This window comes from Anguilla rostrata, chromosome 5, assembly GCF_018555375.3.
Source record: "Anguilla rostrata isolate EN2019 chromosome 5, ASM1855537v3, whole genome shotgun sequence".
Lineage (NCBI taxonomy): Eukaryota > Metazoa > Chordata > Actinopteri > Anguilliformes > Anguillidae > Anguilla > Anguilla rostrata.
The window spans coordinates 23,485,343-23,508,929 of NC_057937.1; the positions used below are offsets into that span (position 1 = coordinate 23,485,343).

The following is a 23,587-nucleotide window of genomic DNA, read 5'->3' on the forward strand; positions in this document are numbered from 1 at the left end:
GAATGGATCTCAACGCTAGTTTTTGACACTGAAGAGGTTGTAAATGTTTATGCAAACGCATATCACGGACCACAGCCTTATAATTATCAGCCTGCTAGGCGTCCAAGAGACCGGGAACAGACCAGGGTTAGAAGGAATAATGGTCAGAAGAGAGAAATTGAGTTGTGGTGTGAGGAGAACCAGTGGAGAACTGGGCAGGTGTCTTGGTATCCACATTATATAATACCACTAACCTATTTAAAGACACTCAATTTAAAAAATAAAGTATAACCGAAATATTTTGAGCAGTAATACTTACAAAGCAATGATGGAATCTTATATTTTCGGTAGATAGAGACAGAGACAGTAAATCAATGGTACAGTTCTATCCGCTTCTGTCTTCCTCCAGAAAACGATGTCAGCCAGGTCTATCAGCAAACAAATGGCTTAGCTATGCCCAGAAGTCCTCAATAATAATAGTATTTTCCAAGAAATTATGAAAAATCGTTGACAACGTTTCGTTAGGTGCAGCGTCTTTTACTGCTACCACAGAGTAAGTGGATGCGATGATGAGAAAAATTTTGGTTGCTGACCTATAAAACGCTATTCCAAATGCAAAATTAGTCATGTTATACATTGTTAGAAAGCTTATACTCTCACCTACTGAATAAATGAATTGTCAATCAAGCCAGACTGTGCTAAAAAGGTCGACAACGCCGTAAACAACAGGTGTGGTATTACGCACAGCTACTTCTGAAGGTACCCAGGCATCACAAATGTGCGTATATTTCACAAACTGATTGTCCAAGACAACATATGACCACTCAGTCTCAAAAGGGACATCTCTACGCGTAAAACCAATGATAAGGTTGTATATTTATTCAATATTTAATCACAATATTTTTATGAATGCCCAGATAGACAATACTGTCCATTATGTCATGGGTGGGGGTCTAAAATGAGCGCCACACACAACCGCGTTTTTGGTAACAGATGCAGCAGTGAAATCCCGTCTCTTCACCTGCACAAAACGCATCCAGGCACGAAAGCTAGCACCGTTCCTTTTCCTGGTAGGAAGGCTGTAGTTTGTGCAACCTGCACAAACACAATAATTTACCATGATGATACACGGTGAAATGCAATATAAAACTACTGAAAAAAGACCAACGCACTATATCACAACTGCTCAGACTCACTACTACTGCACATTGGGCGATGTGGGAAAAAAAAGGCGTTTTTAGGAGCTTTGCTCAAAACGGCCAATATTTCCTCTGAGTTTGTGCCCTTACGTCTTGTAAAAATGATTAAATCCTGCATTAACTTTTCAAATTGTCATTTTCAGACAAGGTTAAGTATACATTTCGTAAAAAATTTTACCTGCAAGGTGCTCTTTAATATTTCAGCTGTCCTCTTACTGTTGTGCTTTCCGTTGTGAAACACGTTTGACTGGTCTGTATCATTTTTCTGTGTCATTGCCCGTAGCAGTTGGCTAATTCATAGGCATATTTATGAGGAAATAATTGCTGGGCTATAGGCTGCCGCTATTGTGGCCAAAACATTTTTTCCTGTACAATCGCCTAGGCTTGTTTGATCTATGAAAAAACACAGCATATGCCCCAAAATAAAAAGAGCATGCCAAATTGTTACGAGATGTAGGCTACTGAGGTAAACAGAGAAACAAAAGGTAGGAACCAGGATAAACAAGGATGAGTTATTTAATTAACTATAATAAAATAAGCACGATTACAACGACCACAGCCAGCAAATGTAAGGCACTGAATACAAAAGATTAGACAAGTCATAAGTCATTTGCCCTCTGGTGGCAGCCAAGGGTTATGACACATAGCTAAAATGAAGTTCTTGTCTGAAAATTAAACAGCATAGGTAGGCTTGTTTGATTAAAAGAAAAATTACATAATATCACAAACATCAACAAATAACAACCTACATTTGGGGCTAATAATTCAGTTTTTGTTTTGGGGGGTGGGGGGGGGGATGGGATTTGAACATACGATAGGGGGGCATTCGTCTACAAAAGTTTGAGAACCCCTGTCCTAGAGCAACCAAATTTGGTAGGTGGGTTCCTATGGCCCCTCACTACTCAGGCACTACAAATCACCTATGTCGGCCAGATGGTGGTGCTATAACATGCTTAAAAGGTCATAACTCCCATACCATCAGTCAGATGAACACACAACTTCATCGACCGATGCATCTGAATGTGCTCTATAACTTTGCGATTGGGACCACCTATGTCCGCCATATTGCTTGCCCTCCATTTTGTCTTTTTAGTTGCAGCGCGGAAGCTTTCTCTGGTAAATGTGTCTGAGGCTCAGCAACATAAGTCCTAGACCAAATTTGGTAGGTGGGTTCCTATGGCCCCCCCCACTGCTCAGGCTCTACAAATCACCTATGTCGGCCAGATGGTGGCGCTATTACAAATGGTCATGCTTTAAAGGGCATACCTCCCACACCATAAGTCAGATCAACACAAAACTTCATCGACCTATGCACCTGAATGTGCTCTACAACTTTGCTATTAACTTTGCTTATGTCCGCCATATTGTTTGCCCGCCATTTCGACTTTTTTAGCGGAAGCGCTGCAGCTCTACATATGTGCCGGGGTCTAAGTGTTACGATATAGTAAAGGCCTTTACGGCAAGCGGCTAGGAGACATCCATGGCGATGCAACTAAGCAATCCGACACCGTTGGGTCTAGTTTTTATCAGTGAGGGGAGGGTCTGGACGTCGGGGAGGCAATGGAAGACAGTGCCAGAGTGCATGCTACTACAGGTTTGTTAGTAAAAGCTTTTTGAGACAATGAATAATTACTTTTCTTTGGCATGGATCCATTTGAAGACAATATCTGGTGAGTTTGTTTAGTCTTTGAATCCGTCATTATTCTGAGAAATAGCGAAACCATTTTTATTGATAGTATTTGAGTTTCTCTGCAAACACGCGAAAACACGCTGGTATAATAAAACTATGACGGTAAATATAGCCTAGGCCTATATATAGTCCGCTTTGTTCTGTTGCTACCATAATATAACAAACTTTCTTGTGTCTACAGCTGCAGTTTCTTGCTGTAGTTACTAATATTCAGTGTTGGGCAGTAGCGTCGCTACAAGTAGTGGCGTTTCTAGTTTAACTACTTTTCTCAGTAGTGTGGTGGTAGCGTCGCTGTTTTCTGAATCAAATAGCTTTTCTGTAGCGAAGCTCTTTTATTGACCAAGTAGAGTGGTAGCGTCCACACAAGCTACATTTTCCCAAGCATTTCTGAAGCTCAAGCGCAGCAGAGCTTTCTGCTGCAGTCTGAAATAAAACTGCTAAAGATCAGTGAGTGACGTCACTGCCATACACGGACCTGTATGAGAGAGATTCAAAGCTTAATATATAAAATATCTTTGGTGTAGCCGACAGAAGCACTTCCGTATGACGGTGACATCACGTACCAATCCTTGGGCTGATGCCTGCGACTTGTCTGCTGCAGGGGAATACAGACACACGTGAGCTTGATTTTACTTGATGAAAAGATAGGTATGTTGCGTAAACTTTTAGACAGTTTTGCTGCTGCTTTTGTTTGTGTTCATCAGATTAACCTACAGGGTCCAAGTTAAACTACACGGTTGCTCTCTGCACTTGGAACTGTACTTCCCTCTAGGGTTTTCAGCCCACTTGTCCCTGGTTACGGTTATACACTTTGTTGTACGTCGCTCTGTATAAGAGCGTCTGCCAAATGCCTGTAATGTAAAGATGGCAGAGGACGGAGAGGAATTGATCCCGAGTTTAAGTGAAACAATGGAGAAAAACTGTGTTCAGGTGCTTACTAATTTAAGAACACACATTCAGGTGATTCCCGAATAAGATAACTCAGCCATCGCCAACCAAGCTAGTCATCACAATTCAGTGCAGTCTGCAAACACCAGCTAGCAACTTGTCAACAGCTAACCACTAGCTAGCTACAATTTTTTCACTGTCTGTTCTATTGGCAGAAAATAAATAAAATGAAGCATGGGGAGGGGGGCTGCAAAAGACAAATTTAAACAATTAAACAAATACAGTACATATAGGAGGGAAGCGGTGGGGAAAAATGAGGGAACAGAGGAAACGTTGAAAAGTTTAGATTACTCTGAAATATGACTTTTGTAGTTTTTAACATTGACCAGCAGGGGGTACAACAAAAATGCAAGTCTCTACAAAACCAAAGTATGGTGGTTAATCAAAATGATTTGCTTGAAATTTATGGAGCTACTAGTACAGAGTGGACCTAATAAAAATACCAGTTTTTAAACTGCCAATTATATAGATAGAGTACTTTATTAATCCCAAAGGGAAATTAAAGTGTTACAGCAGCCACTTGACATAAATCAAAATACAAAAACAATGAGGTAGGTAAAAGAAACAAATACAATTAAAGGCTGAATTATATACAATAACTAAATAGACTAATTCAAATATAAAAAATAAATAGAATAGCTAAAACTAGAATAGAGACTAGAGAACCATAACCATAACTATAATATACTGTTTGTTGAGTATACACTGTTCAATTATGTTAATATGCTACAGTGTACTACAATGTACATTAGTGCAAGTCAGGTGCATGATTGTCCATGGATGTTAGAATTAAGTGTTCATTGATACTTGAATAATACAATATACAAATTATGGCTTCGATTTAGTAAACTACTTTTGCCATGTTGTAGCTTAGCTTGCCACATTTCTCTGGGGGGTAGCTTCAGTGTAGTGAAGCTTAATTTAATGTAGAGTAACTGGTAGCTTAGCTCACTACACTTTCAAAGTAGCTTGCCCAACACTGCTAATATTGAATATCAACAAAAGACGCAATTTATGCTGTAGTCTGCCAATGTCTAAATTTATAATACGGTACTCTGCATGCAGGTAGCAGGGAGGTGAGTTGATATTTCCTTTTTTTGCTACTATATGTTTGTTAGTAAAAGCTTTTTGAGAGGATGAATAATTACTCTTCTTTGGCCTGGATCCATTTGAAGACAATATCGGGTGAGTTTGTTTAGTCTTTGAATCCGCCATGCTGAGAAAAATCGTATTCCGTCATAGCGACATGATAAACCGAACATTAGCCCTAAGATATGCCAATACAGCAGTGAAAACGCTGCTCACTGAATAATGAAATAAACAAGACAATTTTTTAAAAAATGATACCATGTCATTCTGCAGTCAATATCTAGGAATAAATATTGAATAAATATACAACCTTACCATTGGTTTTACGCGTAGAGATGTCCCTTTTGAGACTGAGTGGTCATATATTGTCTTGGACAGTCCGTTTGTGAAATATACGCGCATTCGTGATGCTTGGGTACCTTCCAAAATAGCTGTGTGTAATACCACACCTGTTGTTTACGGCATTGTCGCCCTTTTTAATACAGTCTGGCTTGATTGACAATTCATTTATTCAGTAGGTGAGAGTAAGATTTTTAACGATGTATAACATGTCTGATTTTGCTTTTGGAATTGCGTTTTACAGGTCAGTATAACCGAAAATTTTCTTATCATCGCATTCACTTATCCATTCACTCTGTGGTAGCAGTAAAAAACGCTGCACCTAACGAAACATTGTCAACAATTTTTTCGTAATTTCTTGGAAAATACTATTATTATTGAGGACCTCTGGGCCTAGCTAAGCCATATGTTTGCTGATAGACCTATCTGACATCGCTTTCTGGAGCAAAACAGTAGTGTAATACTTTTTGTGATGCATGGAACAGTGAGGACGAGAGTGTTGGAACATTGCCAAAACGTGGTGGATGGTTAAAAATTGTTTTCATATCCTCCCATCCCCATACAAGAAAACATACGAGAGTAATGCCTGTAATAATAAATAATAATAATAATAATACTCATGAAACGAGTATCTGCTCTGATGTTGATCAAACTTTACGGACCTCTTTAATCCCAATGGGATCCAACGTGCTACGTGACCACTTGGCTCCGATTCGACCATTCAGCCGAAGACCCCTGGACACGACAGGCATCTTCCACTATTAATGATGAGCTCGACCCTTTGTGGGAGTTTCTATAAGGGTCAGTATAACACCCTGCCTTGATTTTGCGTTTTTATTTTGTTGTATTTTTACAGCCTACACGTCTAGCTGACATTTTCAGCTCGTCCAGGCTACTTGATTGTGGACCATTCATAATAACAGGCCCTCTCTTTCTCTTATGTTCTCCCCTTCTCTTTCTGTTTTCCTTCAGAATGACATTGCCAATTTGGTTTTATAGCACTCAGACTGTTTGGCCTACATCGTCGCGCTCTTGTCCAATTCTGCGCTGTCCTGTTCTTCACTCAACTGTGACCAATTACATGCAATCAAATCATCTGCATCCCTGCCTATCACCGTCTGTATGACTTTCACTTTTAAATATGGACGATAATTCTCGTTAGCCATCACTTAATGTGCTGTTGACATGTTTTCCACTTTTGGTATTTAGCTAGCTAATTGCATTATTCTGCATAAACTTTTTCAAACTTGTGCTTGTTTTAAAATGTCATAGGCCTAACTGTTTTAAAATTCTCAATTTCATTTCATGACTTCTCTCAGTTCTCTGGGACTCATTATGATCAGTCTAGGCCAGGGGTGCACAACTCCGGTCCTGGAGGGCCGATCTGCATGCTGGTTTTTGTTCCAACTGATTACCATTACTTGCAGCTCTATAAACTATGCTGCTTCACTCCTGTGCTTGAGCACAGTGAAATCTCTAGGATACACTTGCAGACTGTGACTCAAGCTGTTGCTTATACACATGTCAGATCAAGATATGATTGGGCCAATTCAATAAATGTTGGGAAACGTTGGCAAAAAATCCTGGATTGCCCCTGTTGTGCACCCCTGATCTAGGCCTACATCCATGACCACTGTCCATGTGCCTTTGTTCAACTTTTAAATACGGGCGATAATTATCGTTATAATTTCTAATGTGCTGTTGGCATGATTTTGGTATTTAGCTAATTAATTGTGCTTGTTCAGCATAAATTTTTAAAAAACTTTTAAAATACTCCCATTTCACGTTCCTATATTAATAATGTGCTGTATGGTGTGCTTGTATTTACGGTTTTGAAATAGCTTAATAAAACACGCACGTTATAAAGACACATGTCCGTCACATCTTTTTACTTGAATTTGTTGAGCACTGAAGCGATACGTTGTATTCATTGTTTGACTCATTCTACTGTCTGGCACCTACAGCATAGCCCATCGTATATCTAGACTAATTGGCTACCTACCGAAAGGGGGGGGGGGTGTAGCAAAGGCAAAAAATGTTTAAGACTATGAAAACATAACCTCTTGAGACTTCTTAACGGTTTATTTTTTATTATCTAAATCTATCTTATAGCTCTGAAGAGCTCTTGATACAAGGAATAACAGTTTGCAAGAGCTAAAAAGTACTTTTAGCTGTACTTTAAAACCATAAAAGGTTTGTTAACCCTTGTATTATTTGTAAATATTGAAGCAAAATAGGCCTGTATTTTGAGTTATGGTGGGGTGAGAACAATTAAAAGAGCACATTGTCCATCTAGAAGTTCTGTCTTCAAAAATAGAGCACTATATAACCAAAATTGATACTCAAGAAAAGTTACAGATTGCACTTTAAAAGGGACACTTCTGCTAAATTAACTCAATTACCATGACAAAATAGTACTTAGAATGTTTTATCTTTTTATTTAACAATATAATTTGAGCTGGGTCCACATTCAAAGCCCTCTCTCTCTGTCTCTCTCACACTCAATGACAGAGTTCACATGCATTGTCCATGCAAAAAAGTGAGAAAAATGGCTTTAAAGATTCTGTTCTGTTACATTCTAATTCTACTGAGAAGCATAATACAAAAATTTCCTAACTAACTTAGATGCTTGATTAATGTATTTTTTATTAGCTCGTTTTATCTGTATTCATTTCTGGACACTGCAGCAGCTTGTGAGACTGCTCCTCTCGTTATAATCATAATCGTCATTAGAATGCAGCCCTCTTTGTCAGCTGTAGCAACTGTAGCCTAACTCAGTTTTGCTAGCTCACTACATTCACAAAACCTTAAAAATAAACACTTTCCCTTTCGTTTTCATGGGAAAAAATCACCATGCTGTAGCATGGAAATGGAAGTAGTTGAATCACTCAAACATTTTAAATGCCCTAAAAATATATATTTTTTAAATTTGCGCTGTTTTGGCGATTTGCCAACAATTTGCGGTCGCGACATCTGACGGGCTTCTCCAGGTCACCATTTTAATCAGATGTATTGTACCATTATAACAGTAGCTCTAGATTAAAAAAAAAAAAAGGTAGGCACGTAGCCTACGTAGCTCAACTGGAACAGGTTCCCCTTCGGCTCAAACAAACACTGTTTATTTTCAGATAACGTTACATATTTATCACATTTATTTTTTACTTGTCCGATCAGACAACTGCATGAGGCATTCCACTTGCCCGAACAGAGTTAGGATCCGCCAGTTGTCATCACCGAATGATAGTTAACGCCAGTGCTTCAGATGGGCAGGAGCTGTCGAGACTTGTATATGAGTACCAACTCTTCTTTTGATTACCAACATTAATTTATTTAATTTAAACAGTATGTATTTTGAGGAGTAGGTACCGGCACTTATTTTGGTCCAATTAAAACACTGATTAACACTGGTATTTTTGTAATATTTGAAGCGTCGCTACCTACCTTTTCCTTGTCTTTCGGTGGCTGAAGAAAAAAAAGTGACGCTTTGACAGACCGTGCGACATTCGCGGCCTAGGCTCTTTTTGAAAATAAATATGTGGACGCGACAGTATGGATTTGAAAGCGCATTTAGGCAGAAATATTTAGAAAGTTTAACATTTTTAATTTATGAATTTAATATATACGGCAAAATCCCTGCCGCCACACCATAATAACATTAAAAAAAAAATTAAAAAAAATATATATATATATATATATATACTGTATATAGCCTATATATTAAATTCATAAATTAAAAATGTTAAACTTTCTAAAACCTTACCAGCGGAAACGTTGGTGACAGTATAGAGCCCACTGTCAGTGCAGTGTATAGGTGAGGGCACACTCACGGTAGTGTTGGTAATATTTTAGTGGCTGTACTGTTTTTTTCACTTTATATGTACACTGAACAAAAATATAAATGCAACACTTATTTTTGCAGCCATTTGTAATGTGTTTAAATAATACCTCAAATATTTGTTCTATGTGCACAAAGATCTTATTTCTCTTAAATTTTGTCCACAAATGTTTATATCACTGTTAGCTAGCATTTCTCCTTTGTCAGCATAATCCATCTCCTGCACAGGTGTGGCATATCAAGATTTTGATTAAAAGCCATGATCACTACGCAGGTGTTCCTTATGATGGGTCAATAAAAGGCCACCCTAAAATGTTGAGTTTTTTGTTGTTCAACACCATGTCACAGATTCCTCAAGTTAAGAGATCATGGAATTGGCATGCTGACTGCAGGAATGTCCTGTAGAGCTGTTGCCAGAGTAATGGATGTTAATTTCTCCACCATAAGACACCTCCAGCGTCGTTACAGAGATTTTGGAAGTTCATCCAACAGGCCTCACAACCGCAGACCGCGTGTAACCACGCCAGCCCAGGACCGCCACATCCGACTTCTTCACCTGCGGGGACCGTCTGAGACCAGCCACATGGACAGCTGATGAAACAGTTGGTTTACACAACCATAGAATTTCTGCACAAATCTGTCAAAAATCGCCTCAGGGAAGCTCATCTGCGTGCTCGACGTCCGCACCAGGGTCTTGATTTGTCTGCAGTTCTGTGTCACAATCGAAGCGAGTGGGCAAGAGCTCACCATCGATGGCCACTGGCGCGCTGGAGAACAGTCCTCTTCATGGGGACTGATGAATTACGGTTTCAGCTGTACAGGGCAGATGGCAGGCAGCGTGTATGGTGTCAGGTGGGTGAGCGGTTTGCTTATGTCAACGTTGTGAACAGAGTGGCCCATGGTGGTGGTGGGGTCTTGGTATGGGTAGGCATATCCTATGGGCAGAGAACTCAAGTGCGTTTTATCAATGGCAATATCATGATAGGATCCTGAGGCCCATTTCTGTGCCATTCATCCACCGCCATCACCTCATGTTTCAGCATGACAATGCACGGCCCCATGTTGCAAGGATCTGTACAAAATTCCTTGAAGCTGAAAATGTCCCAGTTCTTCCATAGCCTGCATACTCACCAGACATGTCACCCATTGAGCATGTTTGGGATGCTCTGGACCAGTGCATACGACAGCGTGTTCCAGTTCCCACCAATATCCAACAACTTCATACTGCTATTGAAGAGGAGTGCAACAATATTCCACAGGCTACAATCAACAATTTGATCCATTCAATGCGAAGGAGATGTGTTGCGTTGCATGAGGCAAATGGTGTTCACACAAGATACTGATCGGTATTCTGTTAATTTCATGGTATCTTCTTTTTTGTGGAATCTGTGACTAACAAATGCATATCTGTATCACATGAAATCAATAGGTAAGTGCTTAATGAATCTATTTCAGTTAACTGATTTACGTTTATTAACTTTGAACTCCATAAAATCTTTGAAATTGAGAAGTGTTGCATTTATATTTTTGTTCAGTGTTATATTATTGTTTATGGTCAATTTATAATGCACACCTTATTATGGTTATAGGGAGATTGACCCTCTCCTTGTAAACATAACGGTGACATTAAATATCAATATTTTGAGATCTTTTTGGGAGGGACAACTTTAGCTATTATGGGAATGTTGGTGAGCTACTATGTGGAGGCATTGGGTCAGGCAACAATTAAACCAACTTTCAGTAGTGACTGTCTGACTTCTGCTGTATTCTGGTATGGTCTGCCCAGAATATTGAACATGCTGCCCATCTTTTATTGACCAATTTTTAAGGTACAGAAATCAATGAGGACATGGTGTTTCCCTGTCCACCCCTGTTGACACACACACGCATGCATGCAGACCCACACTCACACAGGCACACACATTCACACCTGAAATGGTTACTCCCCCGGTTCCTGCTCTGGCTTATCTCCAGGGCCCAGGAGTTCAAAACTTTTTATCTCAATCAGATCCGATCAGATTTTGAAATCCCATATTTTGTGATCCAGTATCAGACAACTCAGCCTGATTTTGTCCCGGTATTTCAAAGCAAATCAGGGTAGGATCATCCTGATCCAAATTCGGACTTTTCAAGATTACCTGATCCTGATTATCAGTGCTTTAAAGCACTGGAACATTACTCAGAAAGATTACGGTTTTCTAATCTTCAAATTATATATAATATTCAGGGTCTTTAAAGGTGCAATATGTAACTTTTTGAGTGTCAATTTTTATGGCCCTACAAATGTAAACAACTTTTTCTTTTTTTACATCTAAAACTATCTTTTAGCTCTGACAGCTCTTGATACAAGGAATGGCAGTTTGCAAGTGCTAACATTTTTGTATTTTGATTTAAAAGCCACAAGTTTTGTTTGTAAACATGAAAGCAAAACAGGCTTGTATTTCGATAAACTATTTGGTTGAATGCACTGTTCTGAGAGGTAGGCTAGAGGCCACTGTAAATGTGACAGAAAAAAAGTAAATAAAAATTTTGCAACCATTGAGCCTACAAACAATGTATTATTTTAATTTACAAACTCTACCATCTTTTTTATATTGAAATGTATTTTGAAATGAATTGTATACTATATTTTGTTCTGGTAATCCACTCTAAATCCACCCTTCTACTGGGATCAAGGTAATCCTGATTTTTTTGATCAAAATGATGCCAATCCTATGGTAAAGTTTTGAACTACGCATTTTGAAGATTTGATCCAGATTAAAGCTAGGATTCGATTACCTGATCTGATCGGATTCCAAAGTGATCCCAATCCTGTTTTTTGGTTTTGAACTACCCATTTGCAGGATTTAACTCAACCCGATAGTCAAAATCTGATCAGATCGCTTTTGAACTCCTGGGCCCAGGACATGATGGCTGAGTGCTTTGAAGCTTCCCAGGTGTGAGACGAGGGAAAATGGTGAATTAGATGCCTGACAGACTATAAGCAGGAAAAGATTGAAAAATGTCAAAGTGGTTTTGCTCAATGTGAGATCTTTGAACAACAAAAGTTTTATTGTTGATGATTTTATTACTTCTCGCTGTCTTGACTTTTTGTGCCTGGAGAAACTTGGTTAAAAGTTAATACCACTGTCAATTGATTGAAGTTTGCCCTCCTAATTTTTATTTTATAAGCAAGCCTACAAGTTATGGCTTGGGAGGAGGACTTGCTGTTCTTCAGAAGAAGTTGTTCTTAACTTTTGCTCAGTGTCATCTCTGTGGTTTATTTGATTTTAATTCTTACTTTTTTTCTTTTACTCATACAGTTAAGATAAAAATGTTGGCCCCTCAAGAGAAATGAAACCTAAAAGAGAAATTTTCAGTTACAAAATTACAAAATTTACCAAATGGGGGCCTTTACACTGATTAATGTATCACGCTGTGAAGTGTGATACATTCATCAGTGTAAAGGCCCCAATTTGGTAAATTTTGTAATTTGTTTGAATCTTCTAGATTACAATATAACACATTTTTTGAACGTTGGGGCTGTAAAAATTACTACTCCTGTGTTGACGACTTCTAGAAAAATGGTAGCAAAATTAAGTATTGAGCTTTCAAACCACACCTGAACCTGTTGACTTAATAGGCTCAATCAGGTCCTGCTCAATAAATCAGCATTGTTTTTGACTAACTGGACTCAAATGAGCATGATTGGTGGCCTTTGAAGGCTAGAGTGAGAGGCATTGCTCTTTGTCGTGGTCGGCTCTGGTCATTGCCCAGCGTTACATTACATTACATGCCAGAGTCAAATATTGTTACCTCACTGTGATTTCCAGAAATTTTCATTATTTGTGGTGGAATGGGGTTATTGGGGAAAAAACAAAATCAATTTTAAGCTGCTTCGCACTAGAAAGGCCAGAGCCCATGCCATCTTTGAAATTTGAATTACTCCAATCCTCTTCCTTCCACGACTTTTCCTAAATATTTAGGCTTAAAATATTTGGGCTTAAAACAGTGTTTTTAAAAACAAAAACAATTGACTCATGAAAGAAATACAGGCTGTGGGCTACTACAGCTGGTGTTGGTACCCAGGCCACGTGTGAATGTGTTGGGCTCTCCCGGCACACTATTCAGCAACTGAATGACACTTTTATATGAATTGCTCGAACAAGCGCTATCAAAACTAATTTCACACATATAATTACTCAAAATTATTTCATTGCAATCGTGATGAAGTGTAAGACCTTTGGGTGGGGATGAATAACTGTGGGCTTTGTAGGTTTATAACTCCACAGAGATAACTCCTCAGACATATGTTCAGGTTTTCATTGACACTGAGACTTCGAATAAACTCTGAAAATGCGGGGTCAGTTTGGCAACTGCAGTTGGAATATGGCTAAAGGTAACTGCGTGAAGTGCAACTGATTTGTGTGTTGTCCCTGCTCACAAACCGCCAAAGCTGTTCGTTTTCTGTGGATTTGATGAGTCAGAGGCGGGAGACGCTGGGAGTGTAAAACCACACTTCAAACAGCGAAAGCAGGGGAAGGGAAAAGTGTAGCCTACTGAATTTGTTTTAATGGAAGAAATTACTCATTTAAAAATAATTAACTTTGTATTTCTTTAAATATCATTGGTGTGCAGAAAGGTCAACTACTTCTTGGCAACTTAAAAGTGATGCCTCTGAGTTTGGACTGATCTTGGTGCTTGAGTCCACAAAATAGTCAATCAGTGTGAGCATTTTTGTCTTTTCCTCTGGGATGACTACTTGGTAAATTTGTATGGCCTTCTATGGAATGTCATTCTTACAGACCCCATTCACACTCTTAACATGCTGTTCAATGTGGGAAACTTTGATTACCTTAATTTTCTCACAGCTCATGACCACCTTTTATTTATTTTATTAGCATTATCTCTCAAGAGGAGCCATGGCTACATTATCAAAGTTGACTACAGAAACTATTATTTAATTCTATTCTGTTGTCGCTACATAAGCATTTGCATATGCTTCAGCATCTTATATTTCAGTTTGATTTTTGCAGGCCATTGAAAATCTGATTAAACAGGTGGTGTCAAAGAATGCGGTCTAAACAATAGGTAATCATTGTGCTTTAAAAAACTTAATTGGTCATGAATTCTTTCATGTCACTGGGTGCTTCTGATCACTTGATCACTAGCATGTTTCCTTAAATGAAATCCTGTTGATCCCTGAGAATTGTCCAGAAAATGTGACCAGCGAAGAGTTAAGTTAAAGAATTAAGTTTTTCAGATACATACAGTCAGGTCCATAAGTATTTGGACAGTGACACAATTTTCCTCATTTTGGCTCTGTACGCCACCACAATGGATTTGAAATGAAACAATCAAGGTGTGATTTAAGTGTAGACTTTCAGCTTTAATTTAAGGGTTTTGTCAAAAATATTGTATGAACAATGTACAAATTACAACCATTTTATACATAGCCCCCCCCCCCTCCCATTTTAGGGGCTCAAAAGTAATTGGACAAACTAACAATCATAAATTAAATTGTCATTTTTAATACTTGGTTGCAAATCCTTTGCAGTCAATGAAGTCTGAAGTCTTGAGCCCATACTCATCACCAAACGCTGGGTTTCTTCCCTGGTGATGCTCTGCCAGGCCTCTACTACAGCTGTCTTCAGTTCCTGCTTGTTCTTGGGGCGTTTTGCCTTTAGCAAGTGAAATGCATGCTCAATTGGATTCAGGTCGGGTAATTGACTTGGTCATTGCAGAACAGTCCACTTCTTTGCCTTAAAAAAGTCTTGGGTTGCTTTCGCAGTATGCTTCAGGTCATTGTCCATCTGCTCTGTGAAGCGCCATCCAATGAGTTTTGATGCATTTGGCTGAATCTGAGCAGATAATCTAGCCCTATACACTTCAGAATTCATCCTGCTGCTTTTGTCAGCAGTCACATCATCAGTGAATACAATGGAACCAGTTCCAGTGGCAGCCATACATGCCCACGCCATAACACTACCTCCACCATGCTTCACAGATGAGGTGGTATGCTTTGGATAATGAGCAGTTCCTTCCCTTCTCCATACTCTTCTCTTCCCATCATTCTGGTACAAGTTGACCTTTGTCTCATCTGTTTGTAGGATGTTGTTCCGGAACTGTACAGGCTTTTTTAGATGTTTTTTGGCAAGCTCTAAGCTGGTCTTCATGTTTTTGAGGCTTACCAATGGTTTATATCTTGTGGTAAACCCTCTGTATCTACTCTGGTGAAAGTCTTCTCTTGGTTGTTGACTTTGATGCAGGTATGCCTACCTCCTGGAGGGTGTTCTTGATCTGGCCAACTGTTGTGAAGGGGTTTTTCTTCACCAGGGAAAGTATTCTTCTGTCATCCACCACAGTTGTTTTCCGTGGTCTTCCGGGGCTTTTGGTGTTCCTGAGCTCACCAGTGCATTCTTTCTTTTTAAGAATGTACCAAATAGTTGATTTGGTCACACCTAATGTTTTTGCTATCTCTCTGATGAGTTTTTTTTTTCAACCCCTCCGCCTCTTCCGAACCATCATGCAAACACAGTCAGCTACTCTGAGGCTTGCAAGCAGAGCCCTCAATATGTATGCTGTGTGAATGGAAGTATGACAACCTGTTTTATGCTCTTTTCTGTCTGTCTGTCCCCTCCTAGAGCTTACCATCACCTGGGAAAGCGGGTTCTAGCAGTCAAGGTAAGATGATTCTCCAATGCTCCTCTAATAATAATAATGTGTAGCACCCACCTGAGTAATGTATGGTAGCCATTTTGTGCCAGAACACTCACCACACATCAGCTCCAGTGAAGAGAGAGAGATCGATTTTTAGCCAGTGAAACTGAGGGATGAATCTTTTCTCCCTCTCCTTATTCCTGTGTCCCTCTCTCTCCACTCTCATTCCTCTCTCTTGGTGCTCCATTGTGATTTAACCACTGTTCGGACTCCGTTGCTTTGCCTGTGTGTATCAATTTTAGCACTGTCCACAGTGATTATCACTGTCACACACCTGCACTGCACAGCACTGCACAATGTTTGTGAGCACAACACAACCCTCAAATAATGGCTCTGAGTGTGTGAGAGCAACACAACCCTGCCCCTATGTGTGTGAGAGTAATAAAACCCTGCCTCTGAGTATGTAAGAGCAACCCTGCCCCTAAGTGTGTGAGCAAACCATTTCCCTTAAGCCTGGAAAAATAAAACTGCCCCATCCCTAAGTATGCGTGCTGATGGGAATTGTGGATAGATGCACACTGCCACACAGCTGTTCTCTGTTGGAAAGGCTTTGATTTAGCAGGTTATAGTTATCATTTATGCATTCATAGGAAAATAGAAAACAGATACAACATAATCCTCAGCAACCATCACCACCCTAGCATAAATCAGAAGCCATAAGCATATTCACCAGATGTTGCCAATCAGGCCAGATGAATAAGCAGTAATGTGACTGTCACATCTGTGTTTCTGCAACAGATGCAGGGCTAATTGAGCCAGACTGAGAGATTGTGTGTAATGGGCATAAAATAGAAAATAGGAGAGTTGTCACAGTTTACTCTACTTTCATTGGGGAAGTGGCATACCGGATCTTACGAGACAAAGCTGGGGGAACTGCACCCAAAAAAACACTGTGATTGAGGAGTGCAGAAAGATGTGGTGCCCTGTGCCAGGTTGCGTAGTGCAGAAAGCAGACATTGAGTACCATTGTTTGTCCTCAAAGAACATTGACAAATATGAGGAATGGCTGGTAGCAATATGAAACAAGAAATATGAGAATTGTCCGGTAGAAAAGTACTCTCATGTACGAGAATGTAGTCGTCATTTAACCCCTGATTGTTATGAACGGGACCACCATTCAAACTCATGGCGACAACTGGGAAAAAGAACATGAAGGACAGTACATGGAGTGGCGTACTAGTCTGAAAGAAGATTGGAAAGGTCACAGAGTTGCAACAGAGACCAGACAAAGAGGAAGCTGTGCAGTGACATCAGACAAGATTTACCAAGTGAAACCATTTGAAGAACAAAAGATGGCACTTAACCATGAGAGTCGAGAAGTTTTTGTAACTTCAATTACAGATTGCATCCCACTGCTTTTGAATATATATACATATACATTTATTTATGTGCATTGATATAAAAAAAAAATTTTTTAAACGTATGAAAGATGATGTCCAACGCACTTCAAGCCAGCTAAATAAAAGCGGACTGGATAGGTGCTCAACAGCCTTAACGGTCAAACTACAGTAAAAAAACAATATCTCCTTACCCCGACACTTTACTGGTACTGGCCCGAAATAAGGAACACTGGAGCACACTCAGCTCAGGTCAAAGCTAAGAAAAACACTTCTTTACTATAAAAAGAAACGTGTTCTTTTTCAAGTGATGAGGTAGTATAGCCTACCATAGTAGAAGTAAAGAGTAAATAAACATTGACATCCTATTTACATAAAGTTGTAATATGGTCTTGCCAAAATTTAATATAGGCTAAGAATAGAATGTTTGCAAGGTGTATCTTTAAATAATGAATTCAACTTGGAGGCTAAGTATTTATATGTAAAATGAGATACAATAAGCTAATTGTACAATTACAAATCTTGTGTTTTTTGTGTTTTTCGAAAACTTGTATAGTGTCCATCATTGTATAGTGATGGATACCCCTGTTGCATGGCAAACACAAAACAGGCTAGCAGAACACATCTCCTTCATTTGACCATGCAGTGCCGACTTCAAAATGAAGAGATAAGCTGCTAGCCAGCATTGCCTGAAGAAGAATTAATGAAGGTTAGGTCAACATAACAGCATAACCGCATTTACTAAACTTATGTTAGCGTACGAGTAGGCTACTTGTTCAAGTAACAAGCAGCTAATGTCATTCATCTTTTAGTAGTTTACTAGGTGATCATTTTTACTTACTTATTAGAGAGTCATCTGTTTGGACCTGATGGTTTGGGCTGCGTCTTCCAATTTATTTTGGGTAACAAGAAAAACTTCTCAAGTACTCCTCTGTTCAGAAACGCACTGGGGCTTCTGTGGCGAGTGAGGCAAAATTGATTACCCTCAGGAATCACATTGGCTAGCAAATGTACTCCTTTGTTCCACTCGTTGCAATGTAAAGATTCTTCCTCTGATGGCATTTCTTGACAGTGTACACAAACGCACCATGACAAGTTCTCTGCTCTTGGTTGCTGAGCTTCAACAGCATCACAGAGCTCCAAAACCGCTGCACTGTGCTAATTCAGAGTAATTCACTCTTGTTCTGGTAGTTGTTGGGGACTGTAATCTAGCTCAAAATCGATTAAACTGTCAATGTGCTCTTCACTTTCAAACACTGTTGAATCACTTACAGACGCTATTGCCATTTTGTCTGCTCGCTTGTGTATTGTTGACAAGGTAAAAAGAACTGTAGACATAGAGACAGAGAATAATGCATCACTCAATGAAGGCCACGCCCACGATGAGGGAAACAATCTGTTGTACTCCATGTCAGGGTACCCGAATTGGAATTGACTTCTCGATTTTTACTGCAAACTGCGGGTTTTAAGTCTGTAATATGGTAGCCTATAATGCACTTTGATAGGCCAGTCAGTGGTGTTCCCTAGTTTAGACCGCTTGAGAATGGTGAGCATTAAGGCTGTCAAAAGTGCCATGAAATTGAGTTTGAATATTAGCTTTTGTAATTAGTTAGAGTTTGAATATATTCAAATATCATTTGCCTATAATTCTCAAAAATAAGCTGCTTATTGTCGGGTGCAATATGCACGTGACGCTTACTCTGAACTGGCCTGCGCGTTATTTTCCACAAGCGGGCAGTAGAATAGAGGACATCGGTGAACTTTCATACTAGGTTACTACATCTGGGGCCTCATTTATAAAACGTATTTTAGATCAACTTTGTGGCGCGTACATAGAAAATCACGTCAAAGTAGTAGTGATTTAAAAAAAATCAGCATGACTCGATTTGACCGTGGAAACAGTTGTGGCTCTACGTCAGGTCTTCACTTCGCGTATGCACGCAAGTTCATTTTATAAATGAGCCCCCTGCAGTTTCTATAGCCTAATGCGCAAATGAATAAAGCACTTTCTCGTGGATGTAATTTGCCACAACTCGGCATTTATTAATCACAATAATAGGGAAATGATTGTTTATAGGAAATCCCTGTTTATTTCTTAACACAAAAACTATTCAAACGGCTAATACCTGTAGCCTAAAACAACACAAGTTACTTACTCTGTTTAGTTTGTTTAACTTTTTTCATCATCCAATTTTATCAAAATCTTCAGAACAGAAAGGAAACATAGCCTGGCATGGGAACATTATTTAGCCTAAATTGTTGACCAGATCTGTTGAACAAAGTGAGAAAAGAGACTGGCTCGCGAGGCTAGCTGACCAGTAACGTTAGGTGTCCATGGAGCTGAAAGTATCACCGGAGGTTATTGGCAAGGAAAACCAGACGATCCACTTGCTCTGGATCCAGGGAAGAACGTTTCTTGTTGGCAGAGGAAATGAACTTTGCGTGCATGAACATGATTCGCGGCATGAAATTAAAGCCTGTATATTCATCTTAATTACAAAACGTGGGATCCAAAACTAATATTTGAATGCTCAAATTTAGGTTCGAACTTAAAAAAAAGAAAAGATTTTCGATTAGTTTTCGAACTTCAAATATTTTTTGACAGCCCAAGTGAGAATACACTTGCCCTGATTAGCAATTCAATTTAAGCCTTAACTGGGCCCAAAATGAAGAAGAAATAAAAGCAAATCTATATTGGTAACAGCATGAATTAAACCAGTGACCATTATGCGCATCATACATACTTACCTAGGACCTAGGCTATGGCCTAAACTTACAAGTGCAATGTTTAATAGTTATTTTTTAATATATTTTATGGGATTTTCAGCTTTATTGGACAGGACAGTGTAGAGATTCAGAAAGAACAGGGAAAGAGACACTGAGACGTACGACAAAGTTTGCGTGGTCGGATTCAAACCACTGATGTCGCTGCTTGTAATATAATCCACTGACTCTTGATAATGTCTTGATCATCCAGTGATTTTGCCGATGATATACAAATCTATCTGCCTATAAAAACAAAAAGTAAAGATTCAATGCAGTCTTTGTTGAACTGCTTAAGACATCAAAACTTGGATGGATTTAAATTGCCTCAATCTTAACCCCTTATTGCACATGCCAAATCTTGCCAATCCTTTTTCGGGGGTTACCCTATTTAAAGCTTTATAAGATGTGAATCCAGATGTGAATACCACAGAGACTTGAAAAATGGCTTAAATGAAGCAAGACGTTTGTACAATTTACAGTACTAACGCAGATTAGTTTATATTCATAATTTTGGAAGAAATAAAGTGCCACAAATGCAATTATCTAGACAAAAAATCTAAAATTAATTTGCACTTTTTTAGTTTGCAATGAAATACTGAAATAATGAAATAGATTGCATATATACAGCAGGTTAAACTATAGATCTACTATAGATTTATGAAGCAAAAAATAAGCAGTGTACCCAGCGTCTCCAAATCTATCCAAATTATGCATTGCTGTAAATCACAACATATTCACATATTTCACTACAAATCAACTGTTTTGACTCAAGAAACTCACTGTTGCATAATTTTCAAGTGGGAATTACAAGCTTTCTGTCAGTACAGTGATCTTTAATATCTAGGGGTCCAGAAACATATCCAAAATCTCTCCAAAAATGAATAAAATGCTTTTTGTCTATTATAAAGCATATAAATGAGCCCCTTATAAAGGTTTAAGATGAAACATTGCTATCAGATTAAAAAATAATGCTAAAATATTGTCACACAATGCGGTACAGTACCTAAATGTGTACTAATTAACTCTTGTATGCACTTTGTATACTCTGTACTCTTGTATGTTTTCTTGCATGGGGGTGGGACGACATGAAAACAATTTTCAACCGTCAACCACGTTTTGGCAATGTTCCAGCTCTGACGTCATCACTGTTGCATGCTTCACAAAAACAATTACACTACTAACTAATGCTTACAATTACAGTGTGAAATATCCACATTATATAATATCACTAACCTATTTAAAGATACTCAATTTCAAAAATAACGTATATAACTGAAGTATTTTGAGCAGAAATACATAGCAATGATGATATCTTATCTATGTTCCGTAGATGGAGACAGAAACAGTAAATCAATGACACTGTTCTATTCGCTTCTGTTTTGCTCCAGAAAACGATGTCAGCTAGGTCTAGCAGCAAACATATGGCTTAGCTATGCTCAGAAGTCCTAAATAATAATAATAGTATTTTCCAAGAAATTACGAAAAATTGTTGACCACATTTCGTTAGGTGCATCATCTTTTACTGCTACCACAAAGTGAATGCTTAAGTTAATGTGATAATAAGAAAATTGTTAGTTACGCTGACCTATAAAACGCTATTCCAAAAGCAGAATTAGACATGTTATACATCACTAGAAAGCTTATACTCTCACCTACTGAGTGAATGAATTGACAATCAAGCCAGACTGTACTAAAAAGGGCTACAACGCCGTAAACAACACGTGTGGTATTATGCACAGCTATTTTGTAAGGTACCCAGGTGTCACAAATGCACGTATATTTCACAAACGGATTGTCCAAGACAATATGCGACCACTCAGTCTCAAAACGGACATCTCTACGCGTAAAACCAATGGTACGGTTGTATACTTATTCAACATTTAGTCCCAGATATTGACTGTAGAACGACATGGTATAATTTTTGAAAACTTTGTCTTGTTTATTTCGTTATTCAATGAGCAGCGTTTTTACTGCTGCATTGCCATATCTTAGGGCTATTGTCGGGTTTATCTTGTTGCTATGACGAAATATGATTTTTTAGCAGTGAAAGAATATTTTTATGAATGCCAAGATAGGCAATATTGTCCATTATGTCATGGGTGGGGGGTGTAGTTGTAGATGAGAATGCAGGGAGGGGGTGCGTGTTAAATGAACGACCAGAGCGACAATGGTGGTGCTGCGAATCTCCGTATTCGGCATAGTTGTTGTGTATCGTCTACTAATGAAACTAAAACAACGCGTTTCTATTTTTAACTCATACTTTGGTTGCAGTGGCACTGAGTTCAGTAATCTCTGCATGCCGGTATGCCGACCACTAGGGTCTTTGCACTAAGAGTTAATGAAAATAAGACTGAGATCATTATGTTTGGACAGCCTGACCTATTGGATGACCCTGATGGTACTCTTGGCCCTTTATCTTCCTATAATCGATCTTTTGAATCTTGGTGTGATTCTTGACAGCTCCCTCAAGTTTGATAAACAGATTAGTTCAGTTGTCAAAGCAAGCTTTTTTCAGTTAAGACATTTGGCCAAGGTAAAGCCCTATCTCTCTCCCAATGATTTCGAGAGAGTTATTCATGCTGTCATTACCTCTCGGTTAGATTATTGTATGTGGGTATAGATCAGTTGTCTCTTAGTCGTCTGCAGTTTGTGCAAAATGCAGCCGCTCGTCTTCTAACTGGGAAAAGAAGCGTGATCATATAACACCTGTATTGGCCTCCCTCCACTGGCTGCCTGTCCGCTTTAGGATTGATTTTAAGATTTTATTGCTTGTTTTTAAGGTTTTAAATGGGCTGGCGCCATTTTATCTAGCAGAACTTTTGCAGCATCATACTCGAGGTAGAGCACTAAGGTCGGCCAACCAGATGCTCTTGGATGTTCCGAGATCCAGGCACAAAAATAGAGGTGATAGCTGCGGTAGCTGCCCCTGATCTCTGGAACAGCTTACCTTTTCATATAAGAACTGCTCAGACCGTAGAATCTTTTTAGTCCCTGCTGAGGACCCACCTCTTCTCATTGGCATTCAATTCGAGTTGAGCTTGTCACCTTGATTTTATCTTCTATTGTGCCGTAATTTTTTTATTACTATGTTTGTTTCCTTTTATTCTTATTTTTATTTACTTTTATATTCGTTTTTTGGTATTTTAAGTCTGTTCAGCAGTTTGGTCAACTGTGGTTGTTGTAAATGTGCTATACAAATAAACTTTGACTTTGACTTGACTAATACGGTCCCTGAAGTGGTCTTGATTCGTTATTGGTATGAAGAAACACCTAGCACTTGTATTTCCTGCTCTTCCTTCTCAAAAAGGCAAAAGGGAAGGAATTGCAACCACCCCGGTGGCTCTTCGGTATGCCAGACTTGACTCTCTCTCTTGCTCACGTTGAAGTGGTATGCAGAAGTGGAAGTTCTGTTCTATAAGTTGGACTTTGAAGTTCAGAACCTGATTTTTTGAGCTTATATGGCCAAATAACATGATAAAATATAAAAACAAATAATTTTTTGGTGCAGTTCCCCTTTAAGGTTTCTGTGGTTCAGATGTGGTGTGTGTGATTCAGGTGAAGTCAAGAGTGGTGCAGGTGAGGTGTGAGCGGTGCATGTGAAGGTAAGTATATGATGTAAGTGGCACAGGTGAGGTACCAGTTGTGCAGATGAGGTGCCAATGGAGCAGGTGCTGTGTGAGTGTCACAGGTCAGGTGTGCATGGTGC

At 39.0% G+C, this 23,587-nt stretch overlaps 1 protein-coding gene across 14 annotated transcripts in view; it reads left to right on the forward strand.

Annotated features, from left to right (window-relative positions):
• Positions 1 to 23,587, forward strand: part of map2k5 (mitogen-activated protein kinase kinase 5) — a 235,386-nt gene that overhangs the window by 77,994 nt on the left and 133,805 nt on the right. For all 14 annotated transcript variants that reach the window (XR_010330020.1, XR_010330021.1, XM_064335646.1 and 11 more), the window contains one exon: positions 15,703 to 15,742. Coding sequence is in view for 12 of the 14 variants with exons in the window: in XM_064335646.1 (XP_064191716.1) it covers positions 15,703 to 15,742 (40 nt within the window). In the remaining 2 variants the exon portion in view is untranslated. The remainder of the gene's footprint in view (positions 1 to 15,702; positions 15,743 to 23,587) is intronic.